Raw genomic sequence first — 24,511 nt, forward strand, 5'->3', positions numbered from 1 at the left:
TAGAACAGAATCAGAAGACAAGTATTAACAACAGAGAGGCTCAACAACGAGAAAGAGATTCAGCACAAATAATTGCGTTCTAAACAAGGTAACAGGATCATCCGGTTTATTCAACATTCCCATTGTAAATGTTTTGAAGCAAACGAAATAAATAAAACTTAAAATAAATAACAGTCATTCAATAATCATTCAGAAATACAATCAAACTAAAACTATGATAACATGAACTTAAACAAGTAAATCATTGCAGAAACTTACTTTCAATACGTTGAAAGCAAACTTTCAACGCAATGGTTCACATTAAACCAGCGTAAGCGTATGCTATTTGTAACTGTAACTGTAGCTTGCCTAACTACTCTATTTTCTCTCCAATTATAGCAAATTAGTTGGTTAAGATTACGTGCCAATATGAGCATATCTCCATTCTCAAAAACATGCAATGGCAACAAACTAACAACTCTATGGTCATCAGTATGAAATATATTATGATAATCAAATTTAAGCAATTTCGTCCAAGACTCTTCTACTCCAAACTCCTTCATCTGCCATATAACAAAACTACCCTCCATGGAATAGTGAGAAAAACAAAGACATTCCATCAACACGCAAACAATTGGTGCAGCAACCGGCACTTGATCAAAACCATGGGGGAACTGAAATTGTGTGTAGGTCTCTATTCCCAAATCAAGAGAGATAATCACAAATTGTTGAACACTAAGATCTGTATAACGATAATGATAATAAGAGCGGCGGATACCTCGAAGGGCAAACCAATTAAGACTGTTATTCAAATAGACACCAGCATTTGCATGGATGCATGTATAGTTATAAGGATACATAGGAAAACTTTGAATACTTCTCCAAACATTATCACCCAAAGTGAGAACTGCGACCTTATTGGGACGGAAAGCCACCACCTTATATTTGTGGGTTAAATTATCATAACCAAATGAGAAGTTAAACCTTGGTTTTGAATCATGGTGAAAAGAGGCTAGTTTTTGAGACAACCACCGTGTTGCTGAGTTCCATAGATAGAATTCAGTCTCGCGAGTACTAACCAAGCAGGTCAATCCATTGCAGGTACCAATAATGTGAAAGATCCTTTTCATCAACTTGTATTTATTATCATCTAGGAAGAGATTGATGGAGGGATTCTCCAGCAAACTACGTAGTATGGAAGGATTGTGTAGGGCGATTCTATTAGTGGTCACAAATGTTGCCGGGAAAAGAATGATGTTTGGGTTTCGTGAAGAATTGATGAAGTGCATTTTGACGAAGAATGGATCGGAGATGAGGGAATTCCAGGACTTTGTCACACACCTGAACCGCATAAGTGATTTTGGTTTGAGCAAAGACAATACTTTCGCGATGAGTTCTTCAGGCAAGGTTACCGGCCATGACGCAATGGTTTCACGATGGAGCTTTGCCGGAGAGATAATCATCATCGTGTGAACGTAAGAATGAAGGGTTCCGTAGAGTTCAAAGTTTGAACCCTTACGGCGGTGGCAAACCTAATGATCTGAGAACACAATTATGTATGGTATGCTATGTCAGTACGTCACATATAGTGCTTTTTTTATTATACACAATTAACCCTAACACTTTCAATGAATTATTTTGGTGAATTTACTTTGAATTTAATTTGGGATTAGTATCATCAACCAATCAAACAATGTAATTTAGTGATGTGGCATTTTTTTTAATTTTAAAACTATCAAAGTGAATTCTTATTTGGTGAATTCTTATTTACCCAACTCAAAAAGTTGAGTAAAATTACCTTTAGTGTAAAATATTTTATAACAACAAACAAATAGATTATTTAATTATTTAATAAATAATTGGGAACTGTTTTAGAGACATAATTGTATAGCTGCTACCCAAACAGAGTCACGCTCATCAAAGTTATAATCCTGCATGACATAAAGCATACTGTCATGAAAGATTAGTTAAAAGAATAATAATACTGATAACTGTATTGTTTGTGGGAATTTCAACATTATAAATTCTGCCTTGGAAAAATGTGGGGTAACCCTATTGATAAAAACCTTGTTGACCTATTTAATAATACTATTTTGGATTGCAATCTGAGCGATGTGGGTTACAATGGTGTTACGTTCACTTGGGCTAATAATCAACTTGGCAATGGATACATTGAAGCTAGGCTAGATAAATTTTTGTTTTGGTTTAATCAATGGTTGGATAGTTATAAAAATCGCTCTAATAATCATCTTCTTAGATTTTCCTATGATCATAATCATATACTCTTTTATTATGACCTAAATTTTGATTTCAGGATTGATAAATTTATCTAGAGTTTTGAAACACAGCTTATTTTTCTTATTTTGAAACACCTCAGTAAGCGATGTGTGATTTCTTTAATATTGTTTATTTTTTGTTGAAGGAAGTCCCACATTGCTTATTTTTTGAAGGAAGAGGGAGTTCAAGGCTATATATATAAGATTCAAATTTCTTTTCAAAATACATTAGTCAAAAGCACTTTAAGCTTGTATTTGACTTTCTTTGTTCTCTTATGCTCTTGTATTAGAGTGTTGTGAAATTTCTTTGTTCTCTTATTCTTTTAACTACAAAAAAAATTGCATTTAGCCAGGTGAAATTCACCCTGCAAAAGTAAAAATCACCCTGCAATGCCGTAATTACGAGGTGAGCGTCTCACCCTGCAAAAACGTTAGTCGCAAATATTTGCAAGTGGATAAACACCCCGCAACTTTGCCAGGGGATTTTTACCCCGCAACGTTGCCAGGTATGAAACACCCCGCAAACACGCTTTCCAAGACTTTCAGCGAACTTCGTTCCATGACTTGTGGGGTGAATTTCACCTAACAATATTTGAATATTCAAAAACTTGCAGGGTAAAATTCACCTGGCAAATATTTTAAGATACCATGTAACATGCACTACGCAAAATGTAACGCAGATAATAAAAAAAATATTTATATTATTCTAAATATTAAAATTAATATTTAGAATAACATAAATAAAATAAATAATTTAAAATTCAATAAAAATATGTATTTATATTATTCTAAATATTAAAATTAATATTTAGAATAATATAAATATAATAAATAATTTAAACTCAAAAAATTTTAAAAATGTAAATTTATAATTAATTATAATTATTTAAATTCATACTTAATATAAAGAAATTTATAATTAATCTAGAATATTTAAATTCAAAATAATATTCACTGAGGATTTGGGATGTCCGCGTTATTTTCGTTTACTTCATCATTCTCGTCTACCACTCCCTGGTTACCAATCGCTCCAAATCCACCACCACCATATTGTTGTTGAAATAGTTGTTGCATCTGTTGCATTTGTTGTTGCATTTGTTGTTGTATTTGTTGTTGCACTTGTTGTTGAATTTGTTGTTGTGTAAGCATTATTTGCTCTTGTGAAAGTCCCAATGCTTCCTCCAACTCCGTTTGTTTTTTTTTCAATGTTTCATTTTCACGTGTTGCTTCACTCTGAGCTAGTTGTCTAATTGTTTCAGTTAATTCAGGGGTTAATGTTGGAGGACATGAAGACCCTTCTCCGTGTGCAATTCTCCTAAATAAAGAACACATATCCCCTTTTTTGTTGTTGCTAGCTAAAGGTCCAAACAGTCACCTGCCACCCTGACTTTTTAGTAAATGTAATATTTGATTTTCCAATAATTTTTTAAAACATTGTTGCGAGGTGATTAACACTCTGCAACGTTTTTTCCTAAAATTTCGAATTTCCCTCCCTCCGTTGTGAGATGGAAAAACATTTATATATATATTTTTTAAAAACTGGGTTGAGAGGTGTTTTGCACCCCGCTACTGCAATAATTTGCGAGGTGTATATCACCTGACAAACTCACCCAGCTAATCAGCATTTTTCTTGTAGTGGTTGTGAGATGTAGTTAAATATTTATTTTGGAGGGTGTGAGTGTACTAGGGACTTGAGGTATTTGAAGGTATATTATGTGCTGTAATAATTTTTACATAGTGTTATTCTGTAGTTGTATATTGACAACAATCGTGGTATTTTCTGTGGATGTTAATCTATTGTGTTATTATTTTGTTCCTCTTTTATCTCTATGTTTGTAATTTTCTCAACAAAAATTTAGACTACGGAAGAAGAGATCAAGACTATTGTCCAAACATCATGGAGTCCGGCCAAAGGTGACGAGATTTCTAATTAAACTTCAATTCACTCTTACTAGCTTATCCAAATATTGAAGTTAAGTAGCCTGACTATGTATTGAGTCACAATCAACACAAAAATATCTCTCATTTGTATTGTTGAACTCCAAATTCAATTAAATCAAGGATCTTGGAAGTGGAACGCTCTAGTAGACTTCATAGATAATCTGAATTCCGAATATTTTGGCACGTGTTTGGATTATTTGACCCACATATCTCACATCAGAATATGATTTAACCAATTTCAAAATACCAAAGCAATCCAAAGTGCACTTCAAGCTGCTTTAAAATTAGCACATGCAGCTCCTATTATCGCCAAAAAAACATCTGAAACAGCTTTGCTAAATATTGAAAAGTGAACGGATAGAAGAATTAATCACCTTCTATTATTTATTTATATAAGTTTGTTTTCAAATGCAACTTAATTTTTAGATTATAAGTTTCTATATCAATTTAAATGAATGTGTTTTCAGTGAAAAGTTAATGAAACAAATAATCTACATATTATAATAAATTATACTTTATCTACTGTCAATCTGTATAAGAATTTAAAGAACAAAATATTGGTAGGTCACAAGAAGCCTATTTCTTATGACTTAGCAATGTCTTATTCGTGTTTTGAGACCACTTGTCAACAACAACAACAACATACAACAACACAACAAATATATACACCAGCTTAAAAAAACATGTATTTTTGAAACAAAACACTAACAACATACAACATCACAAGATATATTAAATTGTTTCAAAAACGCATATTTTATTCAAAATGATTGTGAAACTGGAACAAATTATGAAGTTCATCTAGTTTGTGAAACTATGAAAAAGAAATATATGGTGGATTTCTACAATAACTTCATACTTCTTATATTTTTTCCATAGCTACGCAAACTGTATGTACGATAGTCACGTATGCGCTTTGTTAAGGTGATGAAAACGAATTTGAAAAAAATCATGTAAATAAATATTTATCAACAACATACACCAACAATAAAGTTAATGACGATGAAGAAGAAAAAAAATCATATGAAAATCATGTAAAATATAACAACAAGATACACGAAAACGAGAGAATAAGGAAGAAAAAGAATACCTTCATGTATGAACAACAAAACAGGCAGCTATTCCGTAGAATAGGAAAACTAATTATGAAGAAGAGAAAAAAATGAGTGCTAGAGTTTTGATGCGAAGGATACATCGATACTGTCAAGAAGCGATAATTTATTCGCTTATATATAGTTAAATTTTTTCGCAACGGTTTTCATTACCAACCGTGGTGATAGGTTTCTATGTATTCACTTATATATATATGTGGCACAACGGTTGCACAAAACAATTGTAGTGATATCTCTTTTATTTTTTAAAAAACTAAATAAAAAAGAAAAGGTACGCCTTAACGTTAAAGGAATAAAATATTGTATGATGTTGAGGTTCGAACCCATGAAAGTTTGATTTTATCACCACGGTGAGTATAACAACCGTTATTATATTTTAATAATTTTTAATTTAAAAAAAATGTTAACACCATGGTATTTAGAAGAACTGTGGTGAATTCAGCGTTGTTGTTTGTGCATTTTGTAGGAGTGTATGTATTCTTTTGTTGATTTAATTTTGATTAATATATAATTTTAAAATTTTAATATATGTGGCAAAATTTAATTACTACACATCGAGTAAATTATCCTCAACATTACAATGGGTAGCAACAAAATTTACCTCTTTAAAAAAAAACACGAGAGTTGAAAGATAAGTGTGACACACAATATAATATTATACGAGAATATTTAGATAAAAAATTTTAGAGGTGGTTTATACTATTTTCTAATGAAAATATGATAAATGTATAATTTCGTCTTATACTTATGTAATTTTTTTCCTATTTTTACTTAAATGATGTTAAAATACATTTGTTATATTCTCGGTAAATATCATAAACCACACCTAAAGAATCGGAGGTAAGTTTTCTCCTATAATATATTCTAATCAAAATTAAAGTTTGTGTTACACATTATAAATAAATTTTAAGGAAAAACATTTTTTTGATATAAATAAATAATAATAAAAGGATAATATTTTGTCATCGATTTTAGGAAGTGATTGAGAAGTGAAATAAATTGAGAGAAAATATCAATCTCTTAAATAATTTAATTCATCAATTAAGACTATTAAATTAAATCAAATTATAAAATAAGATTTGGAAGTACTCAATATATGCTAATAAAAACCATTATCGCATCTTTTGTGTGTTCTCAGTTTACTTGGATTGCCGTCGCCATAAGGGTTCAAACTTTGAACTCTACGGTTCCCTTCATCCTTACGTTCGCACATGATGAATATCTCTCCTGCAACCATTGCATCCTCGCCGGTAACCTTGCCGGAAGAACTTATCGCAGAGGTACTATCCTTGCTTAAAGTAAAATCACTTTTGCGATTCAAATGTGTGAACAAGTCCTGGAACTCACTCATCTCCGATCCATTCTTCGTCAAAATGCACCTCATTAAATCATCACGAAACCCACACATTCTTCATTCCCTCACATACTTATCGAGTACTTCCAATTCCAAAATTGGCCTACAGAATCTTTCCATACTACGCAGTTTGCTCGAGAATCCCTCCATCAATCTCTTCCCAAAAGATTCTATATACTTGATGGAAAAGTGTTGTCATATTATTGGTTCCTGCAATGGATTGACTTGTTTAGTCACTTCTCCCCGATATCCTAAGTGTGAGATAGAACTCTATATATGGAATCCAGCAACCAGATGTTTGTCCCAAAAACTAGACTCTTGGTACCATGATCTTAATTTCTTGTTTAAGTTATCATTCGGTTATGATAATTTAACTGATAAATATAAGGTGGTGGCCTTCCGTTCCAAGCAGGTCCGAGTTTTCACTATTGGTGATAATGTTTGGAGAAATGTTCAAATATTTCCTACCTATCCCTACGAGGATCCCTACACTTGCTGCCAATTGAATGGTGTCTATTTGAATAATAGCCTTAATTGGTTTTCCCTTCGAGGTTTCCGCCCTAATGATTGTTATCGTAGTAGGAATCTTAGTGTTCAACAATTTGTGATCATCTCATTTGATTTGGGAATAGAGACCAACACGCAGATTTTGTTCCCTCATGATTTTGATCAAGTGCCCGATGTTCCACCAATTGTTTGCGTGTTGATGGAATGTCTTTGTTTTTCTCACTTTTCTAAGGGGTGTAATTTTGTTATATGGCAGATGAAGGAATTCGGAGTCCAGGAATCTTGGACGAAATTGCTTAAATTTGAATATTGCAATCAACGTGGTGTTTTTGAAGTTCATGATATGTTGCCACTGCATGTGTTTGAGAATGGAGATACGCTGATATTCGCCAGCAATCCTAAAAAATTAATTCTCTATAATAGCAGAGAAAATAGAGTAGTAAAGCAAACTACAGTTACAAATAGAATACACATAAGTTGGTTTAATATCAACAATTATGTTGAAAGTTTGCTTTCACTCAATTGAAAGTAAGTTTCTGCAATAATTTTCATGTTTAAGTTTTTGTTTTCATAGCTTTGGTTTGATTGTATTTCTGAATGATTATCAATTGGCTATTATTTATTATAAGTTGTATTAATTTCTTTTGCTTCAAAACATTGTTACAGTTGTTATGTTGAATAAACCGAATGATTCTGCTACCTTGATTAGAACTCAGTTATTTGTGCATTAAGACGTTTTTGCTAATTAATATTGTTCTATTCAATTTCAACTACATCCATAAACTATGGGTTGATATCTAAAAATTTAATATTTAAATGCTTCTCTAACGCCAAATTAATTTCCTATATCATGTGAGAAACAGAAGTGAAACATGCTATCAGTATAATAATTCAGCCATAGAACCGAAACAGAAGTGAACCATGCTTATAACTGTGTCAATATTTGGAGCAACCAATATTTCTTCAAAAACTTTCAAGTGGTGTCAATATTTGGAAGCAACCAATATTAGAATTCAAATTGTCAAATATAATTGTATCAATTGGTTGTAACGGACTTTTAAATCAGAAACTTAATTTATATTTTGTTTTGAGCCGTTCAAAATATCCATAGAGAAAGACCTAAGAGTGACCTCCGGTGAAAGAGCGCATAGAGTATATGGTCCTTCATTTTAACGAGGTCAAATGATTCCACCCTCTAGATGCATTAAGAACTGTCTGATTTACAGCGGTTTTCCGAACAATGCATCTCCTCTCACGCTAACGGTTTTAATAGCTCACACTTCCACATTACTCCTTATTTGTTTACCAACTTGGTATTGAAGTGCTAAGCTTAGAAGTCATCCCCTCTTCGTCGCACCGTAAACTTATTCCACCGATCCATGATTTTATATCATTATTTCACCAATCATTTATGCTTCTCAAGCGGAATAGTGACACCGTCTATTAGAATTGACTTTTGATTCCTTTGAATTCCAAGAAAAAAACTTTTTCTCAGTCGCATATCTTGATTTTCAACCATCTCTTCATCAACACCAATCTCTTTTCAAACAACCTGATACGAAATTCTTGAGGCTATGGTAATTTCGAAAATCCCTTAATCTATCAAACCCTCTGTTGCGACTGCTGAAGGTCAGATCGTTATTGGTAACTTCACCCTTCGCTCCAACGCCACATGATTTGATTCCTCAAAGACTCAAACAGGAACATTTAAAGCTATTACAATCTCCCTGCCTTATCAAGGTGAACCATCGTGGTGACCTCCTTTAACATCTTTTGTACCTAGCCAAAAGATGTTTTCCAACTTCTAACTGTTTTTGGCCAGTCTAAGCATGCAAGGAGCCACGAGACCGTAAAGTGTAATATATTTGCGCCCATCTTCACCAGAGCTTCCATGACATAGTATAATTGTATATGACCCTTTCAAGTGGAAGCATTGACTCATGGATTGATCTATGTGACTTCTAGATCATTGCGTTGAATTTTCAAATGATTTGAGTTATTATATGAAATTTTAGAGATGGTGCATATCGTATGAAAATTTGTTTGTCTTGTACTTTCACTTGCTGTATCTTAGGACTAAAATGAACAGAACAAGGAAGAGGACCATAATTTAAGATCAAAGTTGTGAGCCATGGTGATTTCAATTTTCACTTCTTATAATTTAACATTTAATTGCTTCACTAAAGTCAAATTAATTGTCAAACCAAGCGAAGTGTTTAATGTCATGAGTCAATTGTGTTGAACAAGATAAATAAGAAGATGAAAAAAGAGAGAAAAAAATTATAACTAATTTTTACTTCATTAAAAATGGTTATAAAAAATATTCTACTCGTTACTAATTACAAAGGAAAATTATAATATATACTAAACTCATATTAAGTCAAACTTACTAAACCTCAAACACAAAACTCAACAAACTAATAGTAAATACTTTGAATATACAATTACACTTCAACAAATTGCATTCCGCCACAATACACTTATATTTTAAAATTCTTTTAATAAAATGGCAGATTATTGGTTTTTGACTGGATGATAGTATAAAACTATTTTACCCTGCATATCCATTAAACACTGTTTTTTAATTTTTAAAATAATATAATATAAAATATATTCGAAAAATTTATGAAAGCTCATCAAAACTTTTCAAAATCCTTATTCAATATAAATTTTAAAATATTTTAAATTAAATAATTTAGTATTATACATAAAAACAACATTCTAAAATTCTCTCAACGAAATCATTCATTCTTTTCGCTCAATTCTTTCTTTCTTTTCAAAACCATATCTCTCTTCTTCTTGAAACTCTAGAACAAAATTTTTAAATTTAGTTGAGTATCCATTCATCGAGCCATGTCAATTTTTAATAAAAATTTATTTTTAAAATAAATAAAATCTTAATATATTTTGCTTCAAGATACCGAAACTCATCTAAAATCTATGGGAAGTTTAAACATCTATATACATAATTTTCCACAATATACAAATTATTAAATTTTGGTTAGTTTTATTTTAAAAATTTATCATATTATTTACCATAGAGACTAGTTTTTAGAATTTTTAACTTTTTTATTTATTTAAATGTTTACCTAAGAAACCACTCTATAGTGCGTTTGTTTTCTCAATTCAGTTGGCTTGTCCTTGCCGTAAGGGTTCAAACTTATGTCACACAAGATGCATCGTGAAACGTCGCCGGTAACCTTGCCGGACCAACTTGTCGCCGAGGTACTATCCTCACATAAAGTAAAATTACTTTTGCAATTCAAGTGTGTGAACAAGTCATGGAACTCGCTTATCTCCGATCCATTCTTCATCAAAATGCACCTCATCAAATCTTCAAAAAACCCACACGTGATTCTTTCCTTTTCGAGTACGTCCAGTATTGCTCTACTCAATCCCTTCCTCATACGCAGCTTGCTCGAGAATCCCTCCATTAATATCATCAATCATGATTCTATATACAAGTTGGCGCAAAGTAACTGTCAAATTATTGGTTCCTGCACTGGATTAATCTGTTTGGTTCGTTCTTATTACAAGACTGAATTACATCTATGGAACCCTGCCGCTGAATTCTATCTATGGAACCCAGCAACAAGGTGGTTGTCTCCAAAACTAGCTTCTTTTCACCATTTTTCCTGCTGGGATCTAGATTCCTGCTTTAAGTTCTCATTTGGTTATGATAATTTAACTGACAAATATAAGCTGGTGGCCTTCCATCTCAATGAAGTTAGAGTTCTCAGTTTCGGTGATAATGTTTGGAGAAATATTCAAAGTTTTCCTACCAATCCTTATGAGTATAATTCCAACCATGTCAATGCTGGTGTCTATTTGAGTAATAGTCTTAACTGGTTTGCCCTTCGGGATAACATCCGACCTAATTATTACGGTTGTAAATATCTTAGTGTTCAACAATTTGTAATTATCTCACTTGATTTGAGAATAGAGACCTACACAGAGCTTCAGTTCCCCCGAGGTTTTGATCAAGTGCCAGTTGTTCCCCCAATTGTTTGGGTGCTGATGGAATGTCTTTGTTTTTCTCACTATTCTACTGGGTTTAATTTTGTTATATGGCAGATGAAGGAATTTGGAGTACAAGAGTCTTGGACAAAAATGCTTAAATTTGATTATCATAATATACTTCAAAGTGATTCCTATGAAGTTGTTAGTTTGTTGCCATTATATGTTTTTGAGAATGAAGATATGCTGATATTTTCTCCCAATCTCAAACAACTAATTTGTTATAATTGGAGAGAAAATAGAGTAGTAAGGCAAGCTACCGTTACAGATAGCACATTCATGCGTTTGTGTACTGCCAATCAATACGTTGAAAGTTTGGTTTCGGCGTATTGAAAATGTAAGTTCCTGTAATGATTTACTTGTTTAAGTTCCTGTTATCATAGCTTCAGTTTAATTGATTTTATTTCTGAAAGAAGGACTATTATTTATTCTAAGCTGTATTAGTTTCATTTGCTTTAAAACATTGTTACAGTTGGTATGTTGAATAAACTGGATGATCCTATATATTACCTTGCTTAGAACACATTTTTGCTAATTAATATTTTTCAATTCAGGAAATATGATTTCATTTTATTTCAATAGAATTTGATTTTAAACACAACAGCTGGGTTGTTAACTGTGATGTTATTCAAGTTGTAAGATAAATATATATAATTTGAAGAGTATGGGTATAGAAAGTGGAAATATACTTAGTAGATTGGCTAGACTGTAAACAACCCACTTTATTCCTTAGAACTCCTTCAATTTCTTTGGTTTCTGTATACACCAAAAACAACTATCAAAATTATGGCCTATATTTGTAAAAATTTTGGCGTTTGTAAAAAATGAGACTTGAATAGGAAGTAAAAATATGTTAGGAACTATTTTTGTATCTTGGAACTTAATTTTTAACATTCATTCTTACTAATATCTAGCATGGTGACTAAAAAATATTTTCCTTGGCTTTCAATGACAGTGACCCTACCATGGGAAGTTGTCATGTTTGAGCCACAGATTGTTGAAACGAAACGGTTTTGGTCCCCAGTTGATGTTGCTTGTGTTGTTTGTGATGGGGCAGTGATCCGATACGTCTCTTAAACCAATCCTTTGATTAATAAATCCCCATTCATCTATTAGCTCCTGTGACAATAAGAAGCGATCCATCCTGCTCATAGTGTGTTTGGAAGTTATCTCCGAGACACATCCATTATATCCTTTGTTGTTCATTTGACCACGTAGTAAAAGTGAAAAGATATCTCTGGAAGTTATTTTTTAAATACTCATTGCTCTTTTCGTTCATTTGAGCTCACACATTAAAAGTGAAAGGAATTTGAACGATGTTTGGAATGGCTGAAGGTCATGTAACGGTGGTGGAATTAAATGTTGAAAAAAAGGATTTTATGTGACAAAGGAGGAGGTGAAAAATGAGGAGGAGAAATATATATAATCGAAGAAATTGGATGAGATTCTTGAACAATCAGTTGGGAACTTATGATTGGTTGAGGAATTGTGATTGATTCAAAAATAATTATCGGTTGGGGAGTTACAGTTGTGTTTACGGTGGAAGTTTGCATTTGTCAATATAATTGTCAATTTGGGTTTATGACTTTTAAATCAGAGACCTAATTTATATCTTGTTCGGAGTGGTTTGTAAGCCCCATAGCGAAAGGTCCAATAGTGGTATCCAGAAAAAGAATGCATGGAATAAACTGCTAGCTTTCTATTCTGTTTTTATTGATTCAACATACGAGATGAAGGAAGTTTCATTTTGAGTTATTATATGCAATCTTAGAAACGAGGCATATCTTATTAAAGTTTGCTTGTCTTGCACTTTCAGTTGCTGTGTCTTAGGACTAAAATGAACAGAACAAGGAAGAGGAACATAAATTAAGATCAAGTTGTTAGCCATGGGTGATTTCAATTTTCACTTCTTATAATTTAATATTTAATTGCTTCTCTAAAGCCAAATTAATTGTCAAACCAAGTGAGGTTTTGAATGTCATGGGTCAATTGTGTTGAGCACAATGGAACAAGATAAATAAGATAAAGACGAAAGAATAGAGAAAAAATTATAACTAACTTTTACTCCTTAGAAAACGGTTACAAAAATGAGTCAATTTAGCTTTATGACTTTTAAATCCAAGACTTAAAAATATGTATACATAGTTTTCCATAATATACAAACTATTAATTTTTGGTTAATTTTATTTTAAAAATTTTTCATATTTTTTACAATAAAGACTAATTTTTAGAATTCTTAACTTTTTTATACTTAAATTTTTACCTAAGAAACCACTATATAGTGCGTTTGTTTTCTCAGTTCACTTGGCTTGTCGTCGCAGTAAGGGTCCAATCTTAGGATACACAAGATGATTATCTCTACTGCAAAGTTACATCGTGAAAACATTGCATCATCGCCGATAACCTTGCCGGCCGAACTTATAGCCGAGGTTCTATCTTCACTTAAAGTGAAATCACTTGTGAGATTCAAGTGTGTGAATAAGTCATGGAACTCGCTTATCTCCGATCCATTCTTCGTTAAAATGCATCTCATCAAATCTTCCCAAAACTCGTACGTGATTCTTTCCTTCTCGAGTACTTCAAGTATTGCCTTACTCAACCCCTTCCTCAAAAACTATGGAACCCAGCAACCAGGTGGTTGTCTCAAAAACTAGCCTCTTTTCACCATTTTTCCTGCTGGGATCTAGATTCCTGCTTTAAGTTCTCATTTAACCGACAAATATAAGCTGGTGGCCTTCCATCTCAATGAAGTTAGAGTTCTCACTTTCGGTGATAATTTTTTTTTAAAGCAAGAGATATATTAGATCAAAAGGGTTCGAGATTACATCCCACAAAAGGGCCGAAAAAGAAAATTACAAACCGATTGGAACCTAGCATAAGTAAAACAATGGGTTATTGCTAAACTCATAAAAGTTATAATTGGAATGAGTAATTTTCCCTATGAACGACCATCTCCATACGAGCGCTTTACAACTCCAAACGACATCCCTCGAATTCCAGGTACCCTCGTTAAAGACAATGTCGTTCCTTCGTAACCAAAGATTCCACAATGTAGCTAACCAAACCGTACCTGTTTTACTACTTTTGACTCTCTTCGCCCGACAAAAAGAACTCCATGTCAAAAAGCTATCTTTTAAATCTATTCCTAACTTGAACGGTATCCCAATCCACTCGGCAATTTCCCTCCAAACAATCCCGGCATTCCGACAGAAGAGGAAAGAGTGAAGAGTAGATTCGTTGCAATTATCACAGAACACACAAACAAGATTCGAAGTATTAGAAAGAATACCTTTGCGCCAAAGTGAGTCTTTTGTTGGAACTTTATTAAGGAAGCATCTCCAACCAAAAAACCTCACTTTCAAAGGTACATCAACCATCCAAATATCCTTAAAAGCAGAGTCATATCTATTTACCGGGCCATGAGGAATCGAATCTTTGCAAAGAGAAAGGTAACAGGATGCTACCGTGAAAATGCCGTCCGGTGCCCGCTTCCAAACAACGACATCCGGTTTAGAAACTGTCAGCTCAGCCGCGGACAGAACGGAAAAAAGATTCTGGAGGTGCTGCTGTCCGTGAGCAGTCCTGTGAACAAATGCAGTGCTGGCCGAAGAAACAAGAGTTGCAATTCTGAGCTGGGCCGTTGCAGAACTTGCAGCTGCATCATTGAACAAACTGTCTGCATTATGCTGAGCAATAGCAAAAGAAACTGCAGCATTTTCCAAGTCTTCATTCAGCCCCATGTGCTGATTGTGAGCATGCCCGATGGCGATGCCTAAGTCTCCCCAAAGCCATTCCCCATTATTCCATCCACCCATGGCACCAACAGAAACATCTTGTAACACAGAATAATTAAAAAGATTCGGAAAACGATCTTTTAAAGAGCCGCCCTCCAACCAATGGGATTTCCAAAAGGAAATCGAGTACCCGTCTCCCACCTGAAAAAGAAAATGGTTAGTAAAAAAATTCTCCGGAAGATCTTTCCCCAACGTGATTAAATCCGCCCACCACACCGAAGTCTTTCTTCCCTTCTTAACACTCGGATTTTCATCAACATTCAATCTAATATTCACATCTTCATAACGCGCTTTGAGCATTCTATACCATAATTCCTTAGAAGCTCCAAAAATTCTCCAATGCCATTTCAAAAGAAGTGCTTTATTAAAGAGATCCAACCTTCTAAATCCGAGACAGCCTTTCTCCACCGGTAGACACAAGTCGTTCCAATTAACCCAATGCACTCTCCTTTTTTCATCTACCCCTCCCCATAAGAATTTGCTTTGAATTCTATTAATCTCCGATATCAATTTCTTAGGAGCCTTGTAAAAAGAGAGAGTGAAAATCGCCAAACTACTTAAGATTGATTTTATAAGAGTAATCCTCCCACCAAAACTAAGCCACCGACCTTTCCACGAATTCAATTTCCTCCTAATATTGTTCAAAAGAGGATTCCAAGTAGCTATCCTTCTTGGATTTGCACCAATAAGAATACCGAGAAATTTGAACTCTTTCGCTTCCTCCCGACAATTAAGAAAATTAGTAGCAACTCCCATGAAGTGCGAATTAATGTTGACACCAATCAATTTGCTCTTATGGTAGTTAATCCTAAGACCCGAGACTAATCCAAAGCTCCGCAACACCGCCTTAATAGCCCAAAGATGCTTCCAACTTCCATCTCCAATTAGAAGCGTATCATCGGCGAATTGGAGAATATCAATGAAACACTTTCCATTGACATTAAACCCAACAAAATCCCCATTAGCAACCGCTCTTCCAACCAAAGCCTTCAATCCTTCCGCCACTATAACAAAAAGGAAAGGAGATATAGGATCTCCTTGACGAAGCCCCTTTTCCACCATGAATTCTTTCGTTGGGCTACCGTTCACTAACACCGACATCTTGCTAGTGAAGACAAGCGCCTCCATCCACTTCATCCATAAGTCCCCGAACCCCATATTTCTCATCATGTCCCTAAGAAAGTTCCAACTTACTTTGTCATATGCTTTTTCAAAATCGACCTTGAAAAGAAGACATTCTTTTCTTTCCTTACTAACAAAGTCAACTAACTCGTTTGCAATAACCACACCGTCCATCATTTGTCTCCCCGGTACAAAAGCATTTTGAGAGTTAGATATGATGTGAGGAAGAACCTTCTTGATCCTACTAGCCAAGACTTTAGAGACAATCTTGTGAATACATCCGATAAGGCAAATAGGACGATAATCATCTAAAACTAAAGGATTGTCACTCTTAGGAATAAGGGCAATGAAAGATGATGTTATACACTTAGACAACGCCGCTCCGGAAAAGAAACTTTTGAAACAAGCAAAAACATCGTCTTTTAAAAAAGACCAACATTTCTTGACAAAAAGAAGCGATATTCCATCCGGTCCCATACTCTTATTGCCATCACAACTCCAAACCGCCTCCCTTATTTCTTCTATAGTAAAAGGAGCCTCTAAAGAACAAGATTGGTCCTCATTCAAAGATCTCAACGCATCACCATCCAAAAGAGGTCTTTCGAAACACTCCTCCTTATATTTGCATTCAAAATGATTCTTCACCCTATCCTTCACCTCATTTACCGAAGCAACAACCCCATTAGAGTCTACCAAGCAAATGCGGTTCTTGCGCCTTCTATCCTTCACCGTGTTATGGAAGTACCTACTATTATCATCCCCATCATTCAACCACCTCAACCTACTTTTTTGAATCAACATGTTCTCCTTAAGTTTGAGATTGAACCATATGTTCTTTGATGCCTTTACTTTATTCAAATGAATCTCTTCATCCCACCCCTCCCTATCATCCCATTTGTTTAACTCTTGCACACCCTCCTCTATCTCCAAGTCAATTTTTCCAAAAATATTTTTTTCCCACCATCTCAATCTTTCTTTAATCAAACGAAATTTTTCCTTCAAGACAAAATCTCCCCTCCCTTGAACTTTAATTCCCTCCCACTCCTTCTTAACAAAATCAAAGAAATTCTTGTCATTAAACCATTCATTATTGAACTTGAAAGGTTTTGGACCCCAATCCTCCTTCTCCACCATCAACCACACCGGACAATGATCGGAAATATCTCTCATACCAATCCATTGACCAACCACCCCCCAAGATGATATAATATTGTTGGAAATAAGAAATCTATCGATTCTACTCTTCGACTTTCCATCTCCACTAAACCAAGAGAATCTCTTACCCTTGCAAGGCACATCAACAAGACCCGTATCTTCAATGAAATTCGAAAACTCTCTCCATTCGGCATTGACATATCTAGAAGAGCTACCACATCTCTCGCTCCTCTTTTTAACCGCATTAAAATCTCCCGCTATTATCCATTCTCCATATTGGTATTTATTTTTTAGCTCGAGCAACCTGTTCCATAACCTTCGTTTCTGAGACATAACACAATCAGAATATATATTAATCACATAAAAGTATTCTCCTTTCCACATAACTTTTGTACCTAGGTAACCTGGGCCCGAAAAACTTGCCTCGACTGAAACAGTTTGAGTTTTCCATATTGACAGTAAACCACCCGATGAACCTTCCGATGCTGAAAAAGAAAACGCCATATCTTCGTCTCCCCACAAACTTTTTACCAGCGCCTCACTAACCTCTTTCAGTTTTGTTTCCTGTAAGAGAAAAAAATCAGCCCTCCCTCTTGTTATTATACTTCTGATTTTCTTTCTTTTAATGAGACTACCTCCCCCCCTAATGTTGAAACTTCCCACTATCATTTGAAACAATTTAGTGTCCCCTTCCTACCTTCATAAACATTACTTCCCCTTGACAATACAACCACAGAGTTGTTCTTAACATTATTCCCACTGTGAATTTGAACGACCCCTAACTTGTCTATTTCCAAATTCAACCTATCGTTCCCACAGGTTCCAAAGTTAGAGAGAGTTCTGGTATTGCATCTTACTATATCTGATTCAACAGGCTGAGAATCAAAAACCGGAGATTCGATAGAGTCGCTAGGAATATTAAAATTGGTGCTGCCGCAGAGAGGGGGTTTGAGAGATAAAACCTGGTTAGCAGCATCCTTCAGAATAGAAACAGGCTTCAAAATAGCTTTGGAACTTACTGCAGAATTTTTCTTTTTCTTATTGGGCTTACACGCTTCACTTCCACTGTACCCACCCAGCCCATTTAAGGATTTGAATAAAGGTTTTTTTCTCAAAACATTATTGCCCATCTCTTTTCTTTCCACGTCACCCGATTGAATATTTCCACACGTTTCTCTCTGTTTTGAATAATTATCAAAACCGCTTGCAGATTTCATGGCCCCACTACCCTGCGCAAAAGTTCCTCCACGCCTCGATATTTGCGCCCTTGAAAAGGAATTAGCAGACTAACTTTCATGAAAAAGGTTCTGATTGTCCATTTCCTTCTTTTTTAACTCAAGAATAGCATGTATGGCTTTATCAAAAGATGAGCCCATCTCTAAAGTGGCTGACTCTAGTGCAAGAAAATTATTTTCCCTAGGAACCCCATCAACTTCTCTGCTCACACTGAACGACGGCTGATCTAGCCCTTTGCCGTGAGAAGAAACCTTAGCCTCGCCGGACCATTTCACCCCTTCCGTACCCTTCTCGTTATCAGCCCCCTGGACTTCGTTACCTTCCTGTTGCTCCTTCTCTTCTTGAAAATCATTAGCTTCGATCTCTGAGATTGCCCCAATGGTTTCCAAATCGTATTCGGAAGAGGAATTTGAATCGCCGTTAGATGCTTCAAGTTTCTTCTCCAGAATCCTAACTGGTCCATAAGTGTCTTCACGGAGCACCAAATGAAATACTTCTCCATCGATTGTAACAACCATCTGCTCCTTTAAAAACAAAGTTAAAAGGAACCTTCACCATTATCCTCGCAATGTCCAGATTTATCGCAGCACTAGTGTTATCATCAACACAAATGAAGTTGCCCAAAAGGTTAGCAACTTTCTCAAAGAACTCACTGCACCAAGCATGGCATGGCACTCCATGCAGCCTCACCCACATAACTCTCTCCGAATTTACGTCATTTGTTTGCCATGGTCTAATGTTCTTGAACCATTGCTTCCACCACCATATTCCTTCCTCTAAAAGTTCCTTGATTATTCCTTCTTCCATCTCCTCCAACACACACAGGTTCGCGCCCAAAGGATGAACTTTTATGGAGAAAAAACCTTCCATCTCCATATGCGTTTGAATGTTGTAAGATTCTCCTGGATATAACACCTCACCAATATAGGCTTTCTTCCATCTATCCAAGTTCACAGTTGGAGTCTTGAAGCAAAGCATTGTTGTGTCAGTCTTGTCCTCCTTACTTTTGTTGCTACCTTGCACTATCTCAGCAAATGATAAAGATTTCCCCACGGTTCTATTAAACCTCCTCTTAATCTCCTCCAATCCTCCGCCCCTATATTGATTCTCGTTACCAAAATTTCTGCTCCCACCGTCCCTGCTACCTCTAACGAATCTGGGTTGGTTCACATGGATCTTTTTCCCATCAATAATGATGTTATCGAGTTTTATAGCTAGAAGTTTCTCATCTTTAACGCCTCTAAATCTCGCAAAGCCGAAGCGTTTACCAAATTTGTTGCGTTTAGGAGGAATCACCACTTCCACCGTCTCGCCTACGCAACTGAAAAGATTAAACAAATCCCCTGCAGAACTTCTATCCGGAATCTCTGAAAAATAAAAAGATGAAACCACCTCCCCCTCCTCTACCTGCATGCCCCCATACGGAAAAGAATCCCACTTTGAAGATACATTACGGAACAGTCTCTTGTGAACCCTCTGCCACGCCATGAAAAAAGAAGGGAAAGACATCTAAAACTCTAGAGAGAAGGGAGAGAGACAAAGAACTTCTCTCTCATATGTTGTCTTTCCCCACGGCTTTACGGAACCATATGAATTACTTTCGGTGATAATGTTTGGAGAAATATTCAATGTTTTCCTGCCAATCCTTATGAGTATAATTCCAACCATGCCAATGCTGGTGTCTATTTGAGTAATAGTCTTAACTGGTTTGCCCTTCGGGATAACATCCGACCTAATTATTATGGTTGTAAATATCTTAGTGTTCAACAATTTGTAATTATCTCACTTGATTTGAGGATAGAGACCTACACAGAGCTTCAGTTCCCCCGAGGTTTTGATCAAGTGCCAGTTGTTCCCCCAGTTGTTTGGGTGCTGATGGAATGTCTTTGTTTTTCTCACTATTCTACCGGGTTTAATTTTTTTATATGGCAGATGAAGGAATTTGGAATAGAAGAGTCTTGGACAAAATTGCTTAAATTTGATTATCATAATATACTTCACACTGATTCCTATGAAGTTGTTAGTTTGTTGCCATTATATGTTTTTGAGAATGAAGATATGCTGATATTCTCTCCCAATCTCAAACAACTAATTTGCTATAATTGGAGAGAAAATAGAGTAGTAAGGCAAGCTACCGTTACAGACAGCACATTCATGCGTTTGTATACTGCCAATCAATATGTTGAAAGTTTGGTTTCGACGTATTGAAAAAGTAAGTTCCTGAATTGATTTATTTACTTGTTTAAGTTCCTGTTATCATAGCTTCAGTTTGATTTTATTTCTGAAAGAAGGACTATTATTTATTCTAAACTGTATTAATTTCATTTGTTTCAAAACATTGTTACAGTTGGTATGTTGAATAAACTAGATGATCCTATATATTACCTTGCTCAGAACACATTTTTCTAATTAATATTGTTCAATTCAAGAAATGATTTCATTTAATTTTTATAGAATTTGATTTTAAACACAACAGCTGGGTTGTCAACTGTGATGCATACGCTTGTATTCAGGGGATCATAGTAGAAACTTCTTTCTTTTTTCACAAAAGGGAAATAGCTGCACATTTGAGAAATATGCATTCATTTTTTCACTGTATTATTTATTAAAAGATGTCACTTCAATTCACCTAATATGTTTACCTTATCAATTTTATAGTGTAAAGTAAAAAAAAAATCATTGGCTCTTAAGGTCTGGTCTTTCCAGGTGTAAAAGAGTAAACAATTTCATTGGAAGATTTAGAAAACATGAAAGAGAGTAAGAGAGAAAAATAGGAATAAAATTAGATATATACGAGCAACAAAAATGATGATATCATTCTAGGAAAAAAAATTTAAATAACCAGGTTTAATAAAAAAATCACCCAAAAAACCATGTTTTCGGGGTATTTACCAAACTGTCTAGGTTTGGGGCACCTGAAAGGTGTATGCGCCAAATGAAATGGCGCATGCATATGTTACAAGCCAATCCATTTGGCGCATTAGGCCAATAATTAGGGCAATAATTTGTAAGCCATATGGTTTGGCGCATTAGGCCATGCTTCAACACATAGGCGCCACTTGGTTTCGTTCCATTTTGTCGTGGACGTCCATTTTGGTTCTAATCCGTGTACTATTGGGACGCCCTTTTTTCTTTCGCCGCATTGCGTTGTTGTGCCAAACTACCTCTCCGTCATACTCAGGCCAGTAATCCTCCCTTGCTACCACTGGAAACGCAGCACTGTAAACTCTGAGCAATGTCCGAGTCTTGTAAATCGGAGACAGTAGTGATTTAGCGCCGCGGTGCGCATACGCACATGCAACTATGACATGCGAGCAAGGCATACGAAAAGCTTGAAACCTTCCACAGTCGCACCAATTTTCGTCCAGAAGAACCCTATATTGTTGTCTTGGCAAGCCCTCATTCTGGTCAATTGTTTCGCGCACACTGAATGTGCGGTTGTATCGGTCGAAAGAAGTTACTTGATGAGTGTTTGCTTTTGCCGATTGCTGTTGCATAAATTTCATACAATTATCACTTAACAGTTGACCAGATTGTCTAACGTCACCCCACTTCCTACCTCTCGTTGAGAATAGCGAAGCCATCCTAAAGTAGGTTGACTCCACCCGGGCAGTGATCGGAAGGTTATGAATGCCTTTGAAAACGCCGTTCATGGATTCCACCAGATTTGTCGTCATATGGCCCCATCGCACGCCTTGGTCATAAGCTCTTGTCCATTTCTCCCTAGAAAGGTTATCTACCCAACTTCCTGCATCTGGATTTGTCATTACAATCTCACTCCGATAATGCTGGAATGTGGGTTGGGTTAATGCATAACCAGCATTGACTAGGGCCTTCCTCAGATGTCTGTCCTTGATCTCCCGCATGAAGTTCTGGGCGATGTGGCGAATACAATAGACGTGTTTTGAAGGGGGGTCATGCCATCATTTGCTGGATTATTATAAGCACTCTCTATGGAAGCGTGCCTATCAGAGATTAAACAGATGTCAGGCTGAGGAGCAACATGTTCTCGGAGGTTCCTTAGAAAGAAACTCCAAGCCGCCGCAGTTTCACCTTCGACGATTGCGAATGCCACTGGAAATATGTTGCTGTTCCCGTCTTGTGCAACCGCCATGAGCATGGTTCCTTTGTATTTGCCGTATAACCATGTCCCATCAATTTGAAGTATGGGTTTACAATGTGCAAACCCTCGTACGCAAGGTTTGAACGCCCAAAAAAACCGATGGAATATTTCGTTTCCTTGGACAGGGTTTCCATCAGGAGCATGCGCGGGCAGTGTCTCTAGAATAGTAACAGTGCCAGGTGCGTAACTATGTAGCGCATTGAGGTATCGGGGAAGAATTTTGTATGACTCCTTCCAGTTGCCATAGACTGTCTCAATTGCCTTTGTTTTTGCAACCCACGCTGTCATACCCTAAAATTTGCCCTCATATATTTGCAAATGTCATTTTATTTCGAATAAGTGGCGTAGCACAGTTGGTAAGGATTTAAGGTTGAAAAATACAAGAGCGAGAGGTCCCGGGTTCGAATCTCACTTCTAACATTTTTTTTATTTGTCTCTAACTATAGTTTAATTTTGTTCTCATTTATTATAAAAATCACAAAAAAATCGTTTTTATCTAATTAAATTTAATTTTCGTTTTAATTAAACATGCTTTTTCAAAATAGTTGATTTTTTATTTTTATGAACTTTTTATTTAATAAATAAACAAAAATAACATAAAAAATAAATAAGGTAATTTTTTATTTAACTTTTGCAACAAAACAATTCTCTTGAATCTTTTGATCTGATTTTTCTAATTCTAGCGAAAATTTAAAACAAAATATTCAAGATAATAATTTTGTTAATTAAGGTTCGATATGAAATTATTTTATTCCTTTTTATAATTAACCTAGTTTGACATGTATATATAGGGACACTTTCTTCAATTTTAGGGGACCGATTTTTTTTACTAACTGACTTTCACGTAATTTTTTACAAACCTTGACTTTTTGTTCAGTCTAACGACCAACCCTTATTTTCCGAAAAACCTCATCTTCTAACTTCAAACCAAACGCAAAGCCTCCATTATTCTTCATGAACCATGTTAACCACGCTTCAAAAATCAAAGGAAAAGGTAGAATTCGTTTTGGATGTAGGAGAGGGATTCAAGGGTTCTCGGTGATCTGAACACGTTGTTGGGACGTTGCTGAAGCGGTACGGATCATCTCCAAGGCCTCACGTCCTCATAATCATCGCCCAGGCTTTACGGTTCATGCTTAAATTTTTTCCAATTCAATTCCATAGATTTACACATAATTGATATAGTTTGATGGCATGTGTGTGTTCGTAATAACATGGCAAAACTTTCTGCATAATTTAATTTGAGTTCAGATGCAGGTATCTCTATATGCCATAGTTAGGGTTTCTTATTCTTGAAATAGGGAATCCTATTTAGACGTAATTTAAGACCAAATTGAGGGGCTCAAAGGACTCAGGGAGTAACATATAGTGGGTCTGTGTTATTATTTCGCGTTTATGAATGATTATTTGCAGGTTATAAGATTGAGGAGCTAGGGCCACGAGTAAAAACCGTGGCCAAAGGTTGCTGCGTTCCCAAAAGTTTAACGAGGAAGATGAAGATCTCTGGGCGCGGATTTTGTTCAAAAAATTTGTTTTCTTTATTTGTTATATTATACTTTCTATGTGTTATGTAACAGCGAAATACAAGTGCCTGGTTGGTTGAAGCGAGACGCACGGTTCCTAGGGGTGGTGTCAGCTGAGTGTTTCCTTAATATTTTTATTTTTATTTTATTTTATTATTATTAGCTATTTAATTATTTCTATAATTGTTTTCTTTTTCTTTATTTCTTCCTATTTCCTTTTTAAAAATAAAAAGAAATTATTTTTAATTAAATGATTAGTGTTTTTAACAAATATTTATTATCATTATTTATTTAATCGAAAACTCGACCTTTATCCTCAAAAATTTTATCAATAAGTGTTTTTTTTTACAATAAAAGTTATTACTTTTGTAT

At 35.2% G+C, this 24,511-nt stretch overlaps 3 protein-coding genes across 3 annotated transcripts; 2 read left to right on the plus strand and 1 right to left on the minus strand.

The window, feature by feature from the left end:
* Positions 1–260: 260 nt before the first annotated feature.
* LOC131597048 (F-box/kelch-repeat protein At3g23880-like) lies at positions 261–1,445 on the minus strand. Its single transcript, XM_058869766.1, has one exon. The coding sequence runs from the start codon at positions 1,443–1,445 to the stop codon at positions 261–263; it is 1,185 nt and encodes a 394-aa protein (XP_058725749.1).
* A 5,077-nt stretch (positions 1,446–6,522) lies between these two features.
* LOC131597049 (F-box/kelch-repeat protein At3g23880-like) lies at positions 6,523–7,695 on the plus strand. Its single transcript, XM_058869767.1, has one exon. It carries the CDS (start codon positions 6,523–6,525, stop codon positions 7,693–7,695), a length of 1,173 nt encoding a protein of 390 aa, XP_058725750.1.
* Positions 7,696–10,343: 2,648 nt separating this feature from the next.
* LOC131597050 (F-box/kelch-repeat protein At3g23880-like) lies at positions 10,344–11,519 on the plus strand. Its single transcript, XM_058869768.1, has one exon. The coding sequence runs from the start codon at positions 10,344–10,346 to the stop codon at positions 11,517–11,519; it is 1,176 nt and encodes a 391-aa protein (XP_058725751.1).
* Positions 11,520–24,511: the final 12,992 nt, after the last annotated feature.

Source organism: Vicia villosa, linkage group LG4 (genome assembly GCF_029867415.1).
Source record: "Vicia villosa cultivar HV-30 ecotype Madison, WI linkage group LG4, Vvil1.0, whole genome shotgun sequence".
NCBI classification, from domain to species: domain Eukaryota; kingdom Viridiplantae; phylum Streptophyta; class Magnoliopsida; order Fabales; family Fabaceae; genus Vicia; species Vicia villosa.

Bases quoted from the DNA above. Each gene is read 5' to 3' on its own strand.
- LOC131597048 (XM_058869766.1), bottom strand. From the start codon at position 1,445: ATGATGATTATCTCTCCGGCAAAGCTCCATCGTGAAACCATTGCGTCA.
- LOC131597049 (XM_058869767.1), top strand. From the start codon at position 6,523: ATGAATATCTCTCCTGCAACCATTGCATCCTCGCCGGTAACCTTGCCG.
- LOC131597050 (XM_058869768.1), top strand. From the start codon at position 10,344: ATGCATCGTGAAACGTCGCCGGTAACCTTGCCGGACCAACTTGTCGCC.